This window comes from Syzygium oleosum, unplaced genomic scaffold (assembly GCF_021117445.2).
Source record: "Syzygium oleosum isolate NSW1041296 unplaced genomic scaffold, Sole_v2.1 Sole_v2.01, whole genome shotgun sequence".
In the NCBI taxonomy this organism is placed as follows: domain Eukaryota; kingdom Viridiplantae; phylum Streptophyta; class Magnoliopsida; order Myrtales; family Myrtaceae; genus Syzygium; species Syzygium oleosum.
Window position 1 is genome coordinate 38,144,402 of NW_026607485.1, and position 16,072 is coordinate 38,160,473.

The 16,072-nt window shown below is 41.2% G+C and overlaps 3 protein-coding genes across 3 annotated transcripts; 2 read left to right on the forward strand and 1 right to left on the reverse strand.

Moving 5' to 3' along the window:
- Positions 1 to 404: 404 nt before the first annotated feature.
- LOC115682810 (inositol transporter 1) lies at positions 405 to 8,777 on the reverse strand. The gene is made up of 6 exons (XM_030607158.2): positions 8,124 to 8,777; positions 6,842 to 6,912; positions 5,808 to 6,143; positions 3,063 to 3,170; positions 2,781 to 2,966; positions 405 to 1,497 (listed from the first exon to the last, which is right to left on the reverse strand). The coding sequence occupies exons 1-6, from the start codon at positions 8,263 to 8,265 to the stop codon at positions 844 to 846; spliced, it is 1,497 nt and encodes a 498-aa protein (XP_030463018.1). The 5' UTR covers positions 8,266 to 8,777; the 3' UTR covers positions 405 to 843.
- A 1,549-nt stretch (positions 8,778 to 10,326) lies between these two features.
- Positions 10,327 to 12,690, forward strand: LOC115665502 (uncharacterized). Its single transcript, XM_030587378.2, has 3 exons — positions 10,327 to 10,434; positions 11,147 to 11,479; positions 11,844 to 12,690. The coding sequence occupies exons 2-3, from the start codon at positions 11,149 to 11,151 to the stop codon at positions 12,572 to 12,574; spliced, it is 1,062 nt and encodes a 353-aa protein (XP_030443238.1). The 5' UTR covers positions 10,327 to 10,434; positions 11,147 to 11,148; the 3' UTR covers positions 12,575 to 12,690.
- Positions 12,691 to 13,582: 892 nt separating this feature from the next.
- On the forward strand, positions 13,583 to 15,464 carry LOC115665501 (uncharacterized). The gene has a single exon (XM_030587377.2). The coding sequence runs from the start codon at positions 13,898 to 13,900 to the stop codon at positions 15,074 to 15,076; it is 1,179 nt and encodes a 392-aa protein (XP_030443237.2). The 5' UTR covers positions 13,583 to 13,897; the 3' UTR covers positions 15,077 to 15,464.
- The last annotated feature ends 608 nt before the right edge of the window (positions 15,465 to 16,072 follow it).

Sequence of the window (16,072 nt, forward strand, 5' to 3'; positions counted from 1 at the left end):
GGCCAATTTTGGCCATAAATCATTGACGTGATTGTCAAGTCAAGTCAAGCGTCGCTGTCTTTCGTGGCACGACCGACGCTGACATGAACGATTTATGCAAAAAAATTATTATTTTTCCCTTTTTCTTTCCTTTCCCTTCGTCAGATTATCGACAGGAAAAAGAACACATTTTCCCAAAACTCATCCACGCTAGCACCGGTTGTGCAACGTACGATGTCGGCATGGATTGGACCGCCACATCAAGAATTCTAGAAATTGAGCACTGCCCGAGTCGATTCTAAGAATTCAGGGCTACTTTAATCAACTTTTGTTTGTTGAGCTTCGGTAAACACCTACCTATTTTATCCTTTAAAAGCAAATGTACAAAATATATATGAGGTAGGAGAAATTTTTACGAGCAAATGTACATAATATATAAATGCATTAGTCAAGATGCACAATGTAAAGAAGAAGATCCCTGTCAAGCAATATAAGGTGTCGACAAAGAAAGGATTTCTCACTCTGAACTTATCCACCTATCGGCTCATCCTATTGCCCTCATCATTAGCATGTATTTCTATTGAGTCACAGGGAGGGATGAACCTAAATCTGTGCTCTCTACTTGACTTACCAACCGGACAACATGATTTAAACCGACAGATAAGAGTAAAGAAACTCGCAGTTGGCATTTTTAGGCCAATGCAAAACCCGAAATACACATTTATTTCCTTAAGTTGCAAACTGTCCACAGCCAACGGACCCCTCAACCTGAAATGACACTCCAGGCATAGGGGCGGATTCGCCGGATGCTCGTTCTAATGCTGTACCTACTATATCTAATGGATAAACAAGGTCTCATACCACTCAGGCTTCATCTTCAAGAAGGCCTTCTGCGCTCTCTTTGCCTTTGCTACTTCCCCAAGCTCTCTCTTTCCATATCTTCTCCACCTCTTCAAAAGTCAACCCCTTCGTCTCTGGCACAAACATGACCACAAACACGATGGCCAACACGGCTACACACGCAAGAATCAAGAACGTCGCACCTGTCCCCAGAGCGTCAGCGATGCTAAGAAATGTCTGTGCCACAATCAAGTTCGAAATCCAATTGACGGTGGCCGACATGCCACCACACATTCCACGATATGCCTCAGGGTATATCTCCGAATTTACTGTCCATGGTACAGGTCCCATACCGGGTGAGAAGCAAGCGATGTAGAGGGCCAAACCGATGACCGCAAGCCACCCATATACCCCGTTTGTGGAATCAGAGGATTCTGCAAAGAATGCACCAGAAAGGATTGCCAAGGATGCTAATACACCGGATAAACTCGCAAGGGCCAGTTTTTTCCGACCAACATGGTCAATTAAGTAAATTCCAACGATGGTCCCCGCAGCATTCACAGCAGCGACAATCAGGGATAAGAGAAGTGCCAGCTGGTTGGAAGAGAAGCCAGCCATCTGGACTATAGTTGGGCTGTAATACATCACTGTATTGATACCGGTGAACTGCTGAAATGCCTGCATAAGAAGGAAAAACATCTTCAGCTTGACTAAAGTGCACAAGTCTAACAATTTTGATGGTCATATCAAATAAAGACTTAACAACATAACATAGATAAGCAAGTTCAGCACAGCCCACCATCTTGATTTGCTTCACAAGACTAAAGAGAGGGAATGATTGAAACAAAGATACAGTTGACGCCAGCCAGCTATCGAGATCAAATTGCATCTATTTATAGTTTAATCAACCAAAAAAGAGGCGAGACCTGATACAGCAGCTTTCCGCTGACTAATGGAAAAGGCATGCCATATTCCAACAGTTAAAAAGGAGCATTATCGTAAGCTAGAACTATAATCAAAGTCACTGACAGTGCATACGACCTGCAATGTATCAAAACAGCTATGTGCCCATCTCCAAAAATATGCTACTCTGCACTTATATTGGGAATAAAACTACCACCAAACGGAGTTTTTCTTCTGGTGTATCTAGCTAATTTAATTGGTCTGAGCAGTTCAACAACACGAGCCTAGAGCCCCTCATCTTTTCCCACTCTCCAAACCCTTCAGTTGATTTACTCAAGTAGCAGTTTGAGAGATGTAATGACATATTCTTTAGTTCAGAACCAACCATATCAGGTAAACCTAGAACAAATTTCAGCAATTACGCCTGTCACATAACACATTATCCCAGGGTAATTAATTAAGGAACTAGTGCATGACAGGGCTGGCAACAAAGTTATTCAACTCTGATCTAGGCATATGTACTTCCTCTTCTACCTAAGGTGAAAATATGACACTTTGGCAGAATGTAAAAGAATATTCATGCCATAGGACTGCATAGTTCAAGCTCTTCTTGGTTCAAAACTTGCCTCAGAGCTAAAAATATTTAGCTATTGCCCTGGCAAAAGAAAGTTCAATGTTAGCCAGATTAATCAGCTAAATATGTTTCAAAGGAACATCTTTTCCGCTCAGTGAGTCCTCCGCTGAATACGTGAAGCAGATCCGCAAAGAAAGCAAAGAAGCATATGTTACTGCCTCTTGTGAAGAAATTACTGAACATGCTTTTGAGTTGGTAATCATAGTTTTTTTCAATACACCAGTAATCCCTAAAGATACACATTAGGTACCAAAATATAAAAAGGCCGTCCTGTTGATGGCAAGTTTAGCAATGACAAAAGGTTCAATCAAATTAAGCATACATGCAAAAATATAAAGCAGCATTATTGAGCCTAACAAGTAACAATGACTAACAGCGGATATATCATTGTAGCCTGATGCTGAAACTAATTCATAATTCTGACCTGAAGCCCGGCACCAGCCAAAAATGCAAGTCTAATTTCCTTTGACTTAAAAACATCCCGGTATCTGACATTATTCTTTCTCCGGCGTTCTTCCTCTAAGGCAGCAGAAAGATTATCAATCTCATCCTCTAACCGATCAGGAGCATAAATCTTAGAAAGCACAGCAATAGCTGTAGTTTTATGATCCTGCATGATAATGTCAGGTTTTCAATTACTGTTACAGAAACCGAAAGGAAAAGCAATTGGATGACACAAAGTCTCCAAGAAGAACGATGCTTCTACCTTCATAAAAAGCCATCGAGGTGACTCCGGTAGAAAGAGCATTAAAGAGAACTGAATGACTGCTGGCACACCAGATATTCCCAGCATCCAACGCCATGTTCCTGGGACCTAAGCAAAGTACAAGTACATTCAAAATATTCATCAGATGATATGCGCCCAATGTACATCAAAGAAACAGAAGATGTAGAAGGTCTTATATGCACTATTTTCTTGTGAAGTCAATCCATTTTAAGTGATATTTCTGGATTCCTCTCATTGAATAACCAACAAACTAGCAGATTGTTGGACATCAACAACGAGATCCCTTGAAGTAAGAGCTAGTGATCAAGCTTACGATTTGAATGCTACTTCCATTTTCTGTGATACCAGTGCTAGCTGCCATTTTGGCACATCATTACTCTGGCATTATAGTATTCATGCAGATAGACTCCAGGCATTGTTCTATGGTATATGTAGAAAATGTATGCTACAGAACAAAAGCAGTTCCTCTGGATTAGCTGCAAAATAAGTGTCACTTTGAGCAACATCAAGTTATATTGAAATGAGTTAAACATCAAACTTTAAGGTTGCAAGTCTTTATGTTCAGAATATGCTTAACAACAAGCAAGTTATCAAAAACGTTCATGTCAAGAGAATTCTCAGGCAGAGGACCAACAATGTGTAACCTTTGTCAGAACAAAGGATATTTTCCATGAAGGCCCAGAAACCGCATGGCTGATACCAAAACTGGAACAGGACAAACTGCACAAAATAAGCTTGAGAAGTTCTCCAGTAAAGTACAAAAGAGGAAGTAAAGAGCACAAGCCACATTATGATTCCAGCAAAAAAGATGAAACGAAACATTCTTAATATTTCGTTCAGGGCATGATATGGCCACTCGTTATCCAACATTGGCAGAGGGTGCGGTCATTAGAGGGTAAGGTGAACACTGCTTATTTGCTTGCCTCCAATGTTAGCAGATATGTTAAAGTATCAAACTTCATAGTCTGTCTCTAATTAATTTCAATTACAAAAGAAGTGTAATTTCAATTTGACCCTCTTCTCAGGAAGAGGCCGAGAAATTGAGGTGAAAAACTTATAGCTGAAACCACAAATATAACAAGTCCACATGCAATAAGTTGAACATAACACAATCGACCAGTAGGATACCAATTCTTAATGCAGCAGCAGGGCAACAGCCAACCGTAATTCTAGCAGAAAAATCTAAAAAGAGAGCCCACTTATATCTTAGACCCGTCAAATGATACCTGTAAACTAGAGATATCACAATAATGGAGGGGGGCTGTGTCAAGCAATGACCACAAAGTATCAAGAAAAGACTTGATTGATCAGAACCAATACCACTGAAAAGTGCGGACAATTCCATTCTATCAAAAGGCATTGTACACCATCCAGATAGAGATAATGTACCAAAAATTTCCACAATTTCTTAAGAACACGTTTGGCTGTTTCCAAAAGCACTATTTTCCACAGAGGCCAATGCACCCACAAATGACACTGAGATTTGCCAGCTGAGTGACCAAAAATAATAATCCCAGATATCACCCTCAAGCTCTCAATAAATAAATTATGTTACAAAAGCTTCCATTATAGTCTCTATTACACTTCACTTGATATAATCATTCTAAGATATAATGGTTAATAAAAAATAAAAGAATTATAGACAACAGAAAATGAAAAATAAATGAATGAGCCCAAAAGATATCATTCCATGAGAATTCATTTTTCCTCAAAGAAAAGAGGAAACAACTTGATGGTCTATCTTCCTATTGCACAAGAGAAACTTTCATGCTAGAAACATCTAAAGGCTTAGGCATATCTCAGATATCCAAAGCAATGATAATTGCAAAAGCAAGGGAAGGTTTATTCTATATTTGCTAGGGAAAAAAATCGAAATTCATCTGTATATTTGCAAAGACTTCTTGAAAGGTACCCTACATCTGAACTGAATTCACAGACAACCAATGAGGGATGGTCATATTAAGGTTGGGCCTATAGGACAAGACCGACCAATTAACATACTCCAACACTTGCTGGTAAAGGAGCCATTACTCGTGTAGATAACTTCATTAACATTTTCCGACTAAGCCTAGGGAGTGATGGAACTGCTTACAGCCAGAAGAATGTTGCTAGTGCAAGAAATTCTCACGCAGTGAAAACCCATTATCATAACTTCCCACAACAGATAACTTCCCAGGGCTAACGACAAGCTGATTAATCGGAAAGAAGCTGTCTTCTGTGAGATTTTCACTGGTGAAAAAAATATAAAAACTACCGCATAATAAAAAATGTCGGTTTTTGATTGGGAGTGTTACTACCTTGGTCTAGGACCTAATATTTAGCTGTGAAATTTGTTTGGATTTGCTTAAAAAAAGAAAACCTTGTTTTTTTCTCTTTTTAATTTGAAAACAAAAGAGCATATCTTAGGTTTAAAATCATGAAAAAACAATATTCACATCTACATGCCAATTTTTATATGTTTTGAAAGGTTTCAAGCGTGGCATAAAATAAAAGCCAAATTGCATGGGCCATAAGATTTTAAGCACATAATACTTGAGGAAGTCTCACCAAACAGTGAGAAAAATTTATTTCCATGGTCCTTCAGCATTCTCTGTGATGATTAAGTGGGCAAGACATGACCATTTAACTATAATTTATGGCTTTCAAACAGGACAACCATCAATCCACAAATTACAGATAATTATGATTACAAATCGACAAATAGAAAAGCAACAAAAGCCTGACCTCTGTGAACGCAAGATTTATAAGGTATGAGAGAAACTGTCCGCCAGTTATCATAAGCACATTAGTGCTAACAAGGCCTCCCCTTATTTCCGACGGTGAAGCTTCTGCAATATATACAGGAGCAGTAACAGATGCAACACCAACACCAAGTCCAACTAGAAGCCGACCAACAATGAGGACATAAGGATCAGGTGCAGCGGCCATTACTACTGCTCCAACTGCAAAAACAACATCAGCTAAAAGGGTAGCGTTTTTACGTCCATAAGAATCATTAATCCAACCCCCTGAAGCAGCTCCAATCATTGCACCAACCAAGGCCATGCTGACAATAGTTTCCTGCCAAATTCAAGTCAATACAATATGTAATAATGACCACAACGACCATAAACTAGATTATGGAGAAATTTAGATAGTCAAAGAATTTTGGAGGTTAACATCCCTCCCACAAAAAGCTCATGCACCACATTTGTAAAGATACGGTCTAACCACCTCTACATAACTTTCCAGGTTCCATGAGCTAAAATGTAACTGTAATTCATACACTAAAACATTAGAAAAAGGAGGGGAAAGAACCTTAATCCAGATCTCCTTGATATCTGTTAAAGTCTCTCATATCACCTGTCTGTGGAATTTATGTGGGCCTCATATTATGTTGTTTCCCTACACCTATTGGTTTAAACTTTTGGGTAAGACATTCCAACATGGTATTGACTCAAGTTTCGCCCAAGATTTATTTCGCATGAGGCTCCCTGTTCATCAATTCCATGTGCCGTTTTCCGTCCAGTTTGTACATTAGAAAGGGTGTTAAAAGTATCCCACATCGCTTATCTACGGGGTTTATATGGGCATTATATTCATCTTGTCTCCCTCCACCTATTGGCTCAAGCTTTTGGTGGGACATTCTAGCAATAAAAATCGCTAATTATATGCTATTCCTCCCAAAAGAAACACTCCTCATGTTTTTCTCTATGCTTCCCACTCAGAGACATCAGGCAACAACACGATTTGCCCTATTTAGAGCTCTCTTTTCGTACCTGCAGAAAGCTACTCTCCTTGACAGCCTCAAAATCATCTTTAATATACAGGAGCGCCCCAGATATGACACCTGTAACAAGCAATTCATTATAGCCTAGCAGTAGCAGAAGAGTACTTAATTTATACTTCAAGAAAATATCAATACAATGTGCCCCTCTTTGGTATGAAGTACACTCAGAAGAAAAACCCAATTTTTGAAGAAGACAGCCTCATCACTCCTAAGGAATCTCAATTAATGACTCTCTTCCTCGATACAACAGTGCAGTGGGACATTAAATGGTAAATTCTGTAAGCATCCCCTTTTCAAACAATATATAGAGGGGAGCAGCATCCTACCATATCTTACAGTAAAACATCTCAAACCAACTAATAAGCTTGTACATCTAATCCTCCGATCAACAAATGGAAGGGCTGACTAAATCGCAAAGCTGTTAAGAACTATGAAAAAGAAACGTTTGAGGGAAAAAATGATTTTTTGAGAGGGGATTTACCCCCATAAACCTGGGGATAGCACAAAGAATATTATGGTGTTCTTGAATGCCGAAAATGTGCCAAAGAAGTTTTCAGATGGGTCATAGAAATAGAGAATAATGTGACTGAAGTTCAAGCAGAGCCAAAACCTTTCATAGATTGCCCATGTTCAAATTTATAAAATAAGGCAAAAAAATTAACCGGTAGAGTAAGGTTGAAAAAGAAATATACCGTTTAAGAAATCTTGAAGTGGAAACTTTATATCCAGCAAAATGCAATAAGAAAATTCAAAAAGTTGGTAAGTAAAACTCAATGTTGCTTTTGTATACAAAGATAAGATGGAACTTCTATTGCAAGATGAATTTCGAAAAAACTAACAGAATAATGCAAAGACTTCCCATACATTTGCACTTGCAGTTTAACAAATTTGACCGACTCGGCAATGACCAACTCTTTCTGGATAGACACAGGTGAACATATGCTGGTCAAGAACTTTTGGCTAGATAAAAATTACAACCAAATTGCTCAGCCATCAACATATATCAACTAAATCTCGTGAAGCATCATTGGAAGGCATCGAGATAACTCGTAAGAAGCATACATCTAACAACTAGTAAGCGCAACCAAAACAATATTCCACCCGAGAAAACTAGAAAATGAGTAACATCATTAATCACAATCAACAATTTTACGCGCTGCACATGCACTTAAAGAGCTTCAAGTACACAAAGATTAACATACGACAAACACAAATAGATATTTACTAACGTAAAGCACACTCGCGGAAAATAACATAAGATGTTCTTGTACCCGTGTCGTAGCCAAAGAGTAGTCCGCCTATCCCGGCAGTCACAGTCAATCCAAGCACGTACAGATTACTGAAATACGACATTTTCCGCTCTGGATACAAGTTCAAGTACCCAGAGCTACCCGGCATAGACCCGATCGTCATTTCGCCGCAACTCCTCTCCCTCTCTCTCTAATCAAGAACGGACAATCTCCGCGACAAAACCCCTCGGAACGGCCCGATGCTCCCGGCGACAACAAAAAAAACGAGCCACCCAACGGAGCCGAGCTCGGGACGACGATAATTACACTAGAAAAAATTCCACGGAACTCTCCACAACAACCACGGGATGCGCTCCAATCCAAGCCCAATCAAAGTGCTTGGAAAATCGCCAAATTCACTCGACCCAGAACGCAAGACTGGGAATTTCTCTCTCGGGAAGAAGCATGCGAGAGAGACAACACCGGGAAGAGGACGAGGATTCGAGATTTGCTTCGATCAGTTGATGAGAATCCAACCAAATCAGCCTTTATTTGAAAGCAAACAGCGACGGAGACAACCAGCTAAATGCAGGATCACCACAATCTGGACGAGGGGCGGAGTTTTCTCTCTCCTCAGAAATAGCAAAAAGAAAAGCGCTCAGCCCCCCCGAAAATCGCTGCCGATGCGAGAGGGAGAAGAGGAGCCAGCCGACGGCGGCGGCGGCGGCGGCGGCGGCGTTGAAATTTGGAATTGCTCCGATGGAAAATGCGAGCCGAGACAGAGACGGGTACCAGAAAGGGGGAGGCGAGAAAATTTGATTGGGCGCAGGCAAAAGGTGTCTCCTTTTTTTCCCGAGAAAATCCGCGAGGGGGTCAAAGGTGGTAGTTGGAAGGAAAGGGAGTTATAACGGAAGTTCTGCAGCCCGGGGGGCAATTCTGTCCACGCGATTTTTCTCGGGAAAATTATGGTCGTTTACGGATCCCGCTCGATGGCGCGCGGACCGATCAGCCCAGTGCCAACCGGCTGACCGGGTGACAGCGGGAGTTGAAGGTATGGAAATCCCTTGTAAGGTTTGGTAAAATCACGTGAATGCAAATCGTACGTAAGGTTTGGTGAGTAAGGGCGATCGGTTCTTAGATGGATCGGAACCCGGTTCTAGGCCGATTCTGAATCTAGAATTTGAAATCTAACTTGTGACCCCAATTTTCAGGGAGCCGAACTCGACGTTGGCTCTACTTGGGAATCGACTCATTTAATATTTTGGCTTGTGTTCTTATAATATAATATAAAAGAGTCATCATTTCACTATAAAAAAATTTGATTTTTTCACGATTCATTTATTCAATTCGTAATTCCAACCCGATTTAGAGCCGATTCAACGCGAAAACAAGACTAGCTGAAGCGGTTCCCGGGTCGAGCCAGCAATTCTGGCTTTGGAATCGAGTATTGAATTGATCAAACACAAGGAAAAAAATCGATTACGGGTTAACTCGGATCGATTCGATCCGGTCCTTGAGTGGAATTGGACCCGACGCCCGGCCCTAGTTTTTGTATTTTTTGCTGTTTTTTTTGGTTGGAGGTTGGTTTGAGTCCCAATACAAGATCGGATAAGTGGGGTCCAAGATGAAACATGGGAAACGTGGGGAATTAGGACAAGATACTGTAAGCACCACTCGCGCGTGTACGTGACCCAACAGTACCCGCCCCCCCCGCGCCGCCCGCCCGCGCCGGCGTCCGCTCCTCTCGGCGCCGACTCGCCGGGGGGCAGCACGTGCAGCTCACGCGCCTCGAGAGTGAGGGACACGTGGGAAAAGGAAGCGGCGCGCTCGCGGCGCGTGAAGGGACGCGCGCCTTGACAACTGTCCGCTCCGCTTCTGAATCCCACCTCGGTTCACCCTGCGTTTCCGGACAAGAACGCGTGGACCGGTGGGGCCCACCCCGATAAAAATCCAAAAATACAGAGATAGATGCTAAAATATAATAAAAATGTCGGAAAATAATGGGAAATTCTACGGGGTGACGTGGCGCATGTGGGGGGCCCACCGTTTTTTTGTTAGGACGGGGTACCGGTCGTCGTTGCTGTCGTCCGGATTTTAGATTTCGGCGAAATCTAAAAACCCTAGATTTTCTTTTCCAGACTAGAGCGACTTTGGCTTTCTCTTCCTGCCTCGTCACCGACTCACTTTGGCTTTCTCTTTCTCATTCTACCAAGCCCCTAATTTTCATGATCGGATCCGTGCTCTTTATCAAAGATAACAGAGCGGGTTGCCATCGCAGAGCTCTGGCTTGGCTGGCGTGGCGAATTGTCCCTCTCCCACGTCTCTGCAGCTATCGCCATAGCGGTCCTGCCAGGTGAGCTCTCCTCCTCGCTCAGTCATTCCTTCTCCATAAACAATCACCGGTGAAAACGCTGGGGGTTATGATGTGATCTCGCTGCTTTTTTTTTTCTGGTTGCGCACCAACTGTTTGTGGTAATGTCTCTGTGTGAATTGGGGCGGTTGCTCTCTCTGTAGTGTTGATCTTTTGGCCCTTGCCCAAAGAACTCGTTGTCCTCTTCCTTAATTACTGCTTCAACGCGTACAAGTTTATGATTATGACTGAAATCACGGATTTGCATTTGTGATGCGGGTAATTTTTAAGAAGTGATGGTAATTTGTGAAAAGTGTCAGTAAACAAAAATAAAATAAAATAGTGCGTTCCATATACATTGAATATGGAACTTCCCTATTGCATTCAAACTTTCCGTTGCTTTTATAGTCTCTACTCGCGGGCTACTCCACACTACTAAGTAAACTCAAGTTATATTGGAGTTCCTTTGACCGCTAGGATATAAATTGTTGAATAGCTTTGGTTGGAAGTTTGTTTTGTTGTAAAAGCTCCTGCAGTTCAACCACTTCTCAGAATAATTGTTACTTCTACCCATTCAATGACTATTTGCGATGGAGTGAATATGAGCTGAAACTTGCTCCCTCCACCCCCCAAAACCCCAAAAAAAAAAAAAGAAACAAAAAAAAGTCATAGCCAGAATGTTACTTGACAAGTTGCAACTCCATTTGGTTACTAGGTATGGACGTTGCACATTTCTACCTTGACGGAAACACTGATGCAGTTGAATTTTGTCCATACGATTCTTACAACCATGTTCTAGCAGCTTCGACTTACACGCTGCAAGAAGGCGATAATCCTTCTCGATCTGGCAGCATAGTACTCTTCAATGTCAATGCTAGTTCAGGCCAACTTGATTTGTTACATTGTCTGGAATCCACTGGTATTTTTGATATCAAATGGAGCCCTGTTGAAGCTAATATAGGACGTCCCTTGTTGGCACAAGCTGACTCGGATGGTTATGTCAAAGTTCATGGCTTGGAGAGTTCTTCGGATGGACTGGAAGATAAGGGTACCCACTTTCTTGCCTTCGTTTCGCTTTATCTGTGGTATTGTAATAGAAGTGTTCTTTACTGATATAATAATTGGCATACTCTGACCAAAAAAAAAAAAAAAACGGGCATACAATTTTTTGGCAACATTCATGTACTCATCCTTAGCCCAGCGAAGGAGAATTAGTGCGATAACATTTGAATGTGTGTCATTGTCCTGCCAAAGTAAATACTCTTCTAGACAATGATATCGAGGATTGTTAAAAGTTAGTACAGTTGAACTTCTCTTTTGCAAGTGATAGGTTTGTTGGTACAAGTTCACAGTGTCTTTGATGTTTGGATGGTCCTACTGTATTAATTACTTGAGATGGACCTGACGTGCAGGTCTTGTGTTGAGAGAGGGCACCAGTGAAAAAATCAGTTCTTCTATGTGCCTATGCCTGGATTGGAATCCTTCAGCTACATCGATAGTAGTGGGGCTTTCTGATGGCTCTGTCTCACTATTATCTCGCTCCGAGACTGAACTTGAAATCGAGCAAGAATGGAAAGCACATGATTTTGAGTTGTGGGCAGCTTCCTTCGATACCCACCAACCCCACTTGATATACACGGGCTCCGATGACTGCAAATTCAGTTGTTGGGATGTCCGCGACTGTCCCTCAAAATCAGTGTTCCGAAATTCCAAGGAACATAAAATGGGTGTTTGCTGCATCACGAAGAGCATAACCGATCCTAATGTCGTCCTTACTGGAAGCTACGATGAACGCATTAGAGTTTGGGATATAAGATCAATCTCAAAACCTGCAGATCAGAGTTCAATCTGCTTGGGGGGAGGAGTTTGGAGAATCAAGCAACATCCTCATATACCCGGTTTAGTCCTGGCAGCTTGTATGCACAATGGATTTGCACTCGTTGATCTCAGGGGCGAGGAGATTAAAATTGTAGAGACATACAATAGGCATGGCTCACTTGCATATGGTGCAGATTGGCAAAAAGGTGGGTCAAAAGAGGGCAAAAGAGAGAACATGGTGATTGCTACTTGTTCCTTTTATGATAGACTTGTCCGGATATGGACACCACAGCGTAACATATTCGCAGACCCCATACATTCTTGAGAATTTGTGATGACCCAGATACGTAATTATAGGGTTTTTTTGCATCCTAATCTATTGTGGGAATGCTTTGATATTAATTTTGGAAGTCATTGCTGGACAAACTTAAAAGTTAGCAATGATGCTTGTCTTCGGCCTTAATATGTCTTTCGCTTTATGTTTCCGCCTTTCTATCGTTTAACTTTCTATGCTTCAGCCCTTAAAAGAAATGCTCCCTCGAGTACTTATATGAGGTGGATGCTATTTCTGTTTTCGTTTGAGTGTTAGTAAGGTGTAAGTTTACTAATTCAACGAAGAGGTTAATATTAGATCAACCAGATCTATCATGGTGGCACCATGATGGAAAACCAAAAATTACGTTGACCTTTATTGAAATGTATGCTTTCTGCTTTGTAATTCTTAATCCTTCAATTGGAATGGTCATGTTTTTGAGGTGATTATCTTAGTTTCTTAAATTTTTAAAGCTTGTTTGTGTCATTTTAAAATTTTAAGTAACTTCTTTTAGAAATCGTACTATAGCTTAATTCGTTTCGTGTCGCATCGACACCATGAGTCAACAACCATCAGATCTCGAAATTAAAATCTTTAAGTATAATTGGGGCTAAATTAGCATCGATACATTCTAAAGACGGAGCCAAGCTGAAAAGTCAAATAAGATCTAAATTTAGGGGCAAATCACCTTTGGAATCATCCAACCTTCCAATCTTCCCCTCTAATCAAATAATGTCTCATTCTATGTACATTGCTTATTTCTTGCGATCAATCTATTAATCCATGGGACCGGCCTGACGAATGCACAATTTCAACTTAATTGAGCAGGCTTGGAATTTTTCTAGTTTGGCGTTTCATTTGACCTCTTCAAGGTTGAAATTTCATATTTCTTGCGTGCCTCAACGTAGTGTTGACTCTACATTTCCTCTAATTTAAGATGCTATATTTGGTTTGGTAGTTGGGGTAGTCGGTTCCTTCAACTCTGATTTGTTCGGCCCAAATAACTGAAATTACCTTCATTTAATCGCATTCTTCCTAATTTCATTTCTTGTTTTCTTCTTTTTCGGCTTCTGTTCACTCTTTTATTGCTTAAGTGACTAGTATTCTGGTAACATTCAGTTCTCTGTGTTGTCCCTTGTTTTGGTCTGTTTGTTTTGGTCCCCCGTTCAATATATTTGTCTGACCTCTCTTTTGTGAGTGCCGGTCATGCATCTTTCTCTTCAACTTCTTTATTTGTAAGATGTCCCGATCAACCGGCTAATTCAATGCGACAGTCGGAATTGCTGGAGCTCAATTCGACGTGATTCAAGCGAAGGGAACAGCTCATGGGCAATAATGAATCGAGTTTCACAAATGCCCGCGAAGACGATGGTGATTGGTTCAAGCCGAGGAGCAGATAAGTATCCTGCACTGGGTTCGATCTGTACCACCAGAGAATCGAGTATGTTATGTGCTGAAAAGAATGATCAAGTTCCTGGAACCGGACAGTACGGCACGGGTTCATCGAAGGTAGAAAATGACGATCTCAGTAGGGAAACTCATTTCGTTTTCGATGATTGCAAGTGCATGTGGTTGTCTTCAGATTGTTCGTCACCTCGTTCGATCTTAGTAGATGAGTACGGCTTGTCAGGATCCTGCGCACTTGTTGATAAATGGTTTAGCTCTTGGTTATCAAGAGTTCATTTGAGCAATGAAGGTGCATCTCTGGCTTTTGCAAGCACCCCCCTGGATTTAGATTTCATTCACGTGGATGATTTGAACGATGATGCAGATGCAGAAAATTGGCTGATCACTTCAACTGAGATGTCCCGGTCTCCTTGTAAGATTTTGGGAAATGAATCCACAGGTCGCGAATGTTTGTCGAGTCGATCTGGCTCCATAAACAACCTTGATTCGCCATCTTTTCCAAGTTCAGATGAGGACACACTCAGTTATATGGTCTCTTTGGTGAATCTTGATGAGGAAGATTCAAAGTTATTTTGCGATGTGGATGCCGATTTGGAGATTTTTCAGTCAGATTTCCCAAGCCCATCTTGTCGGCGCAGTAATAGTCCTGGAGCAACATTGTCAATCTCTATCGGATCGTCTTTCCTGGAAGTGACACAAGGGAGTTCACTTAGCGATCTCTCTTCAGAAGATTTTTCTGCAATTGCAGATTATGAGAATCCTAACAATGAGCCATTTTTCTGGCCGTTCGAGAGGAAATTCGATTGGGATTCCGATGAAACAGTGCGATTCCTGAGTATGTCACCTCGGAAGTTTATCGTGGATCAAAAAAATCCCAAGGGGACATCTTGCAAACCTTCTGTATCGAATTTCCTGGGTAGGAAAGCGAGCCTGAAAGAGGGGTCTAAGACAAGGATCGATCAGTTCAGCACAAGATCAGGAAGTGGCAAGAGATTAGAGCTTATTAATCCGGGAAACATTAAAGCGCGTCGCAAGGTCGGTGACATGGAGCCGTCGAGATTGAGCGCCACGACTTGGAGAATCTCCGCTAAAACTGCACCTTTGTGAATTGAAAAACTGCATCCTGGATGCAAAGGAATTCCCAATGCTTCTCCTACCAAGAATTCATTCCATGAAGGACCCTGAATTTCTGGGGAGATCAGGAGACAGGCATTTCAATTTCCCATCAGTGGATGATGAATTGCTTGCAAACGGAGCAACTATTGGGCCTTGTTGCATTGGCTAGCTCGGGCCTTACCTCAGAACGCTTGAGCCTAGCTGGTTTGGATGTGTGACGAGGACTTGCTTAGACGAGGATTGAATCTTCTCGCCTGCACAGTTTTGGTTACGTGAATTCTGAGTGTTGTGATATTGATACCGACTGATGAAATGCATGTTTAGCTTTTGTTTTGTACTAACCTAATTTTACAAGACGCAAAAGGGATTGAAAGACACAAAAGAGGCTCGAAATATAAGGTCATCGGCAAGCTTAAATGTAATGGATCAAGGAGGTTGGACCAAAGTGCAATCCCAGTTGCAGATCTGACTTTGCAACTTGGATAGAAAGGTATATTGGTTATTGCTTCAATGAACTGAGGGAAAATAATCAATAAATGTGTAGCATTTATCGACCTCAAAGAGTTGCGGTACCGAAAAGACATAACGAGCTGCTAGTCTAGTAATATCTACACGAGCAACCGGACACTTGGACTAAATCTCCAAGACTTCGCATGTATACTTTACTAGTTAATGACTTCTTACTTAGTGCCATTTAATAATTCTAGGTGCCCAAATAAACTTTTTCTTCGATTACTTGAATTTAGAATATTTTGAAGATTCTAAGTGACCAATTTATATCTTTCGGACTAGGGATTTAGATGGGTAAAAGATATTAGTTTCTTTTTCTTTTTGGTTTTAGATTAGTGAAACATTCATTACAAGCACATAATAAGCACACGCATAATAACACTTCTAATATGCACATCCAGCAAATTCAAGTGGCTAACTTACTCGGCTAATAATGCATCTAGCAATATCGACTAGGGAATTTCATTAGCTAACTGT

What these genes read in the sequence shown, in the direction of transcription:
- LOC115682810 (XM_030607158.2), bottom strand. Translation starts at nt 8,265, where the DNA reads ATGACGATCGGGTCTATGCCGGGTAGCTCTGGGTACTTGAACTTGTAT. An exon ending in CTCGATGGCTTTTTATGAAG is followed by an intron (nt 2,967 to 3,062) that starts GTAGAAGCATCG and finishes ATTATCATGCAG; the next exon opens with GATCATAAAACTACAGCTAT. An exon ending in TGGCTGGTGCCGGGCTTCAG is followed by an intron (nt 1,498 to 2,780) that starts GTCAGAATTATG and finishes CTTCTTATGCAG; the next exon opens with GCATTTCAGCAGTTCACCGG.
- LOC115665502 (XM_030587378.2), top strand. Translation starts at nt 11,149, where the DNA reads ATGGACGTTGCACATTTCTACCTTGACGGAAACACTGATGCAGTTGAA. An exon ending in GGATGGACTGGAAGATAAGG is followed by an intron (nt 11,480 to 11,843) that starts GTACCCACTTTC and finishes CCTGACGTGCAG; the next exon opens with GTCTTGTGTTGAGAGAGGGC.
- LOC115665501 (XM_030587377.2), top strand. Translation starts at nt 13,898, where the DNA reads ATGAATCGAGTTTCACAAATGCCCGCGAAGACGATGGTGATTGGTTCA.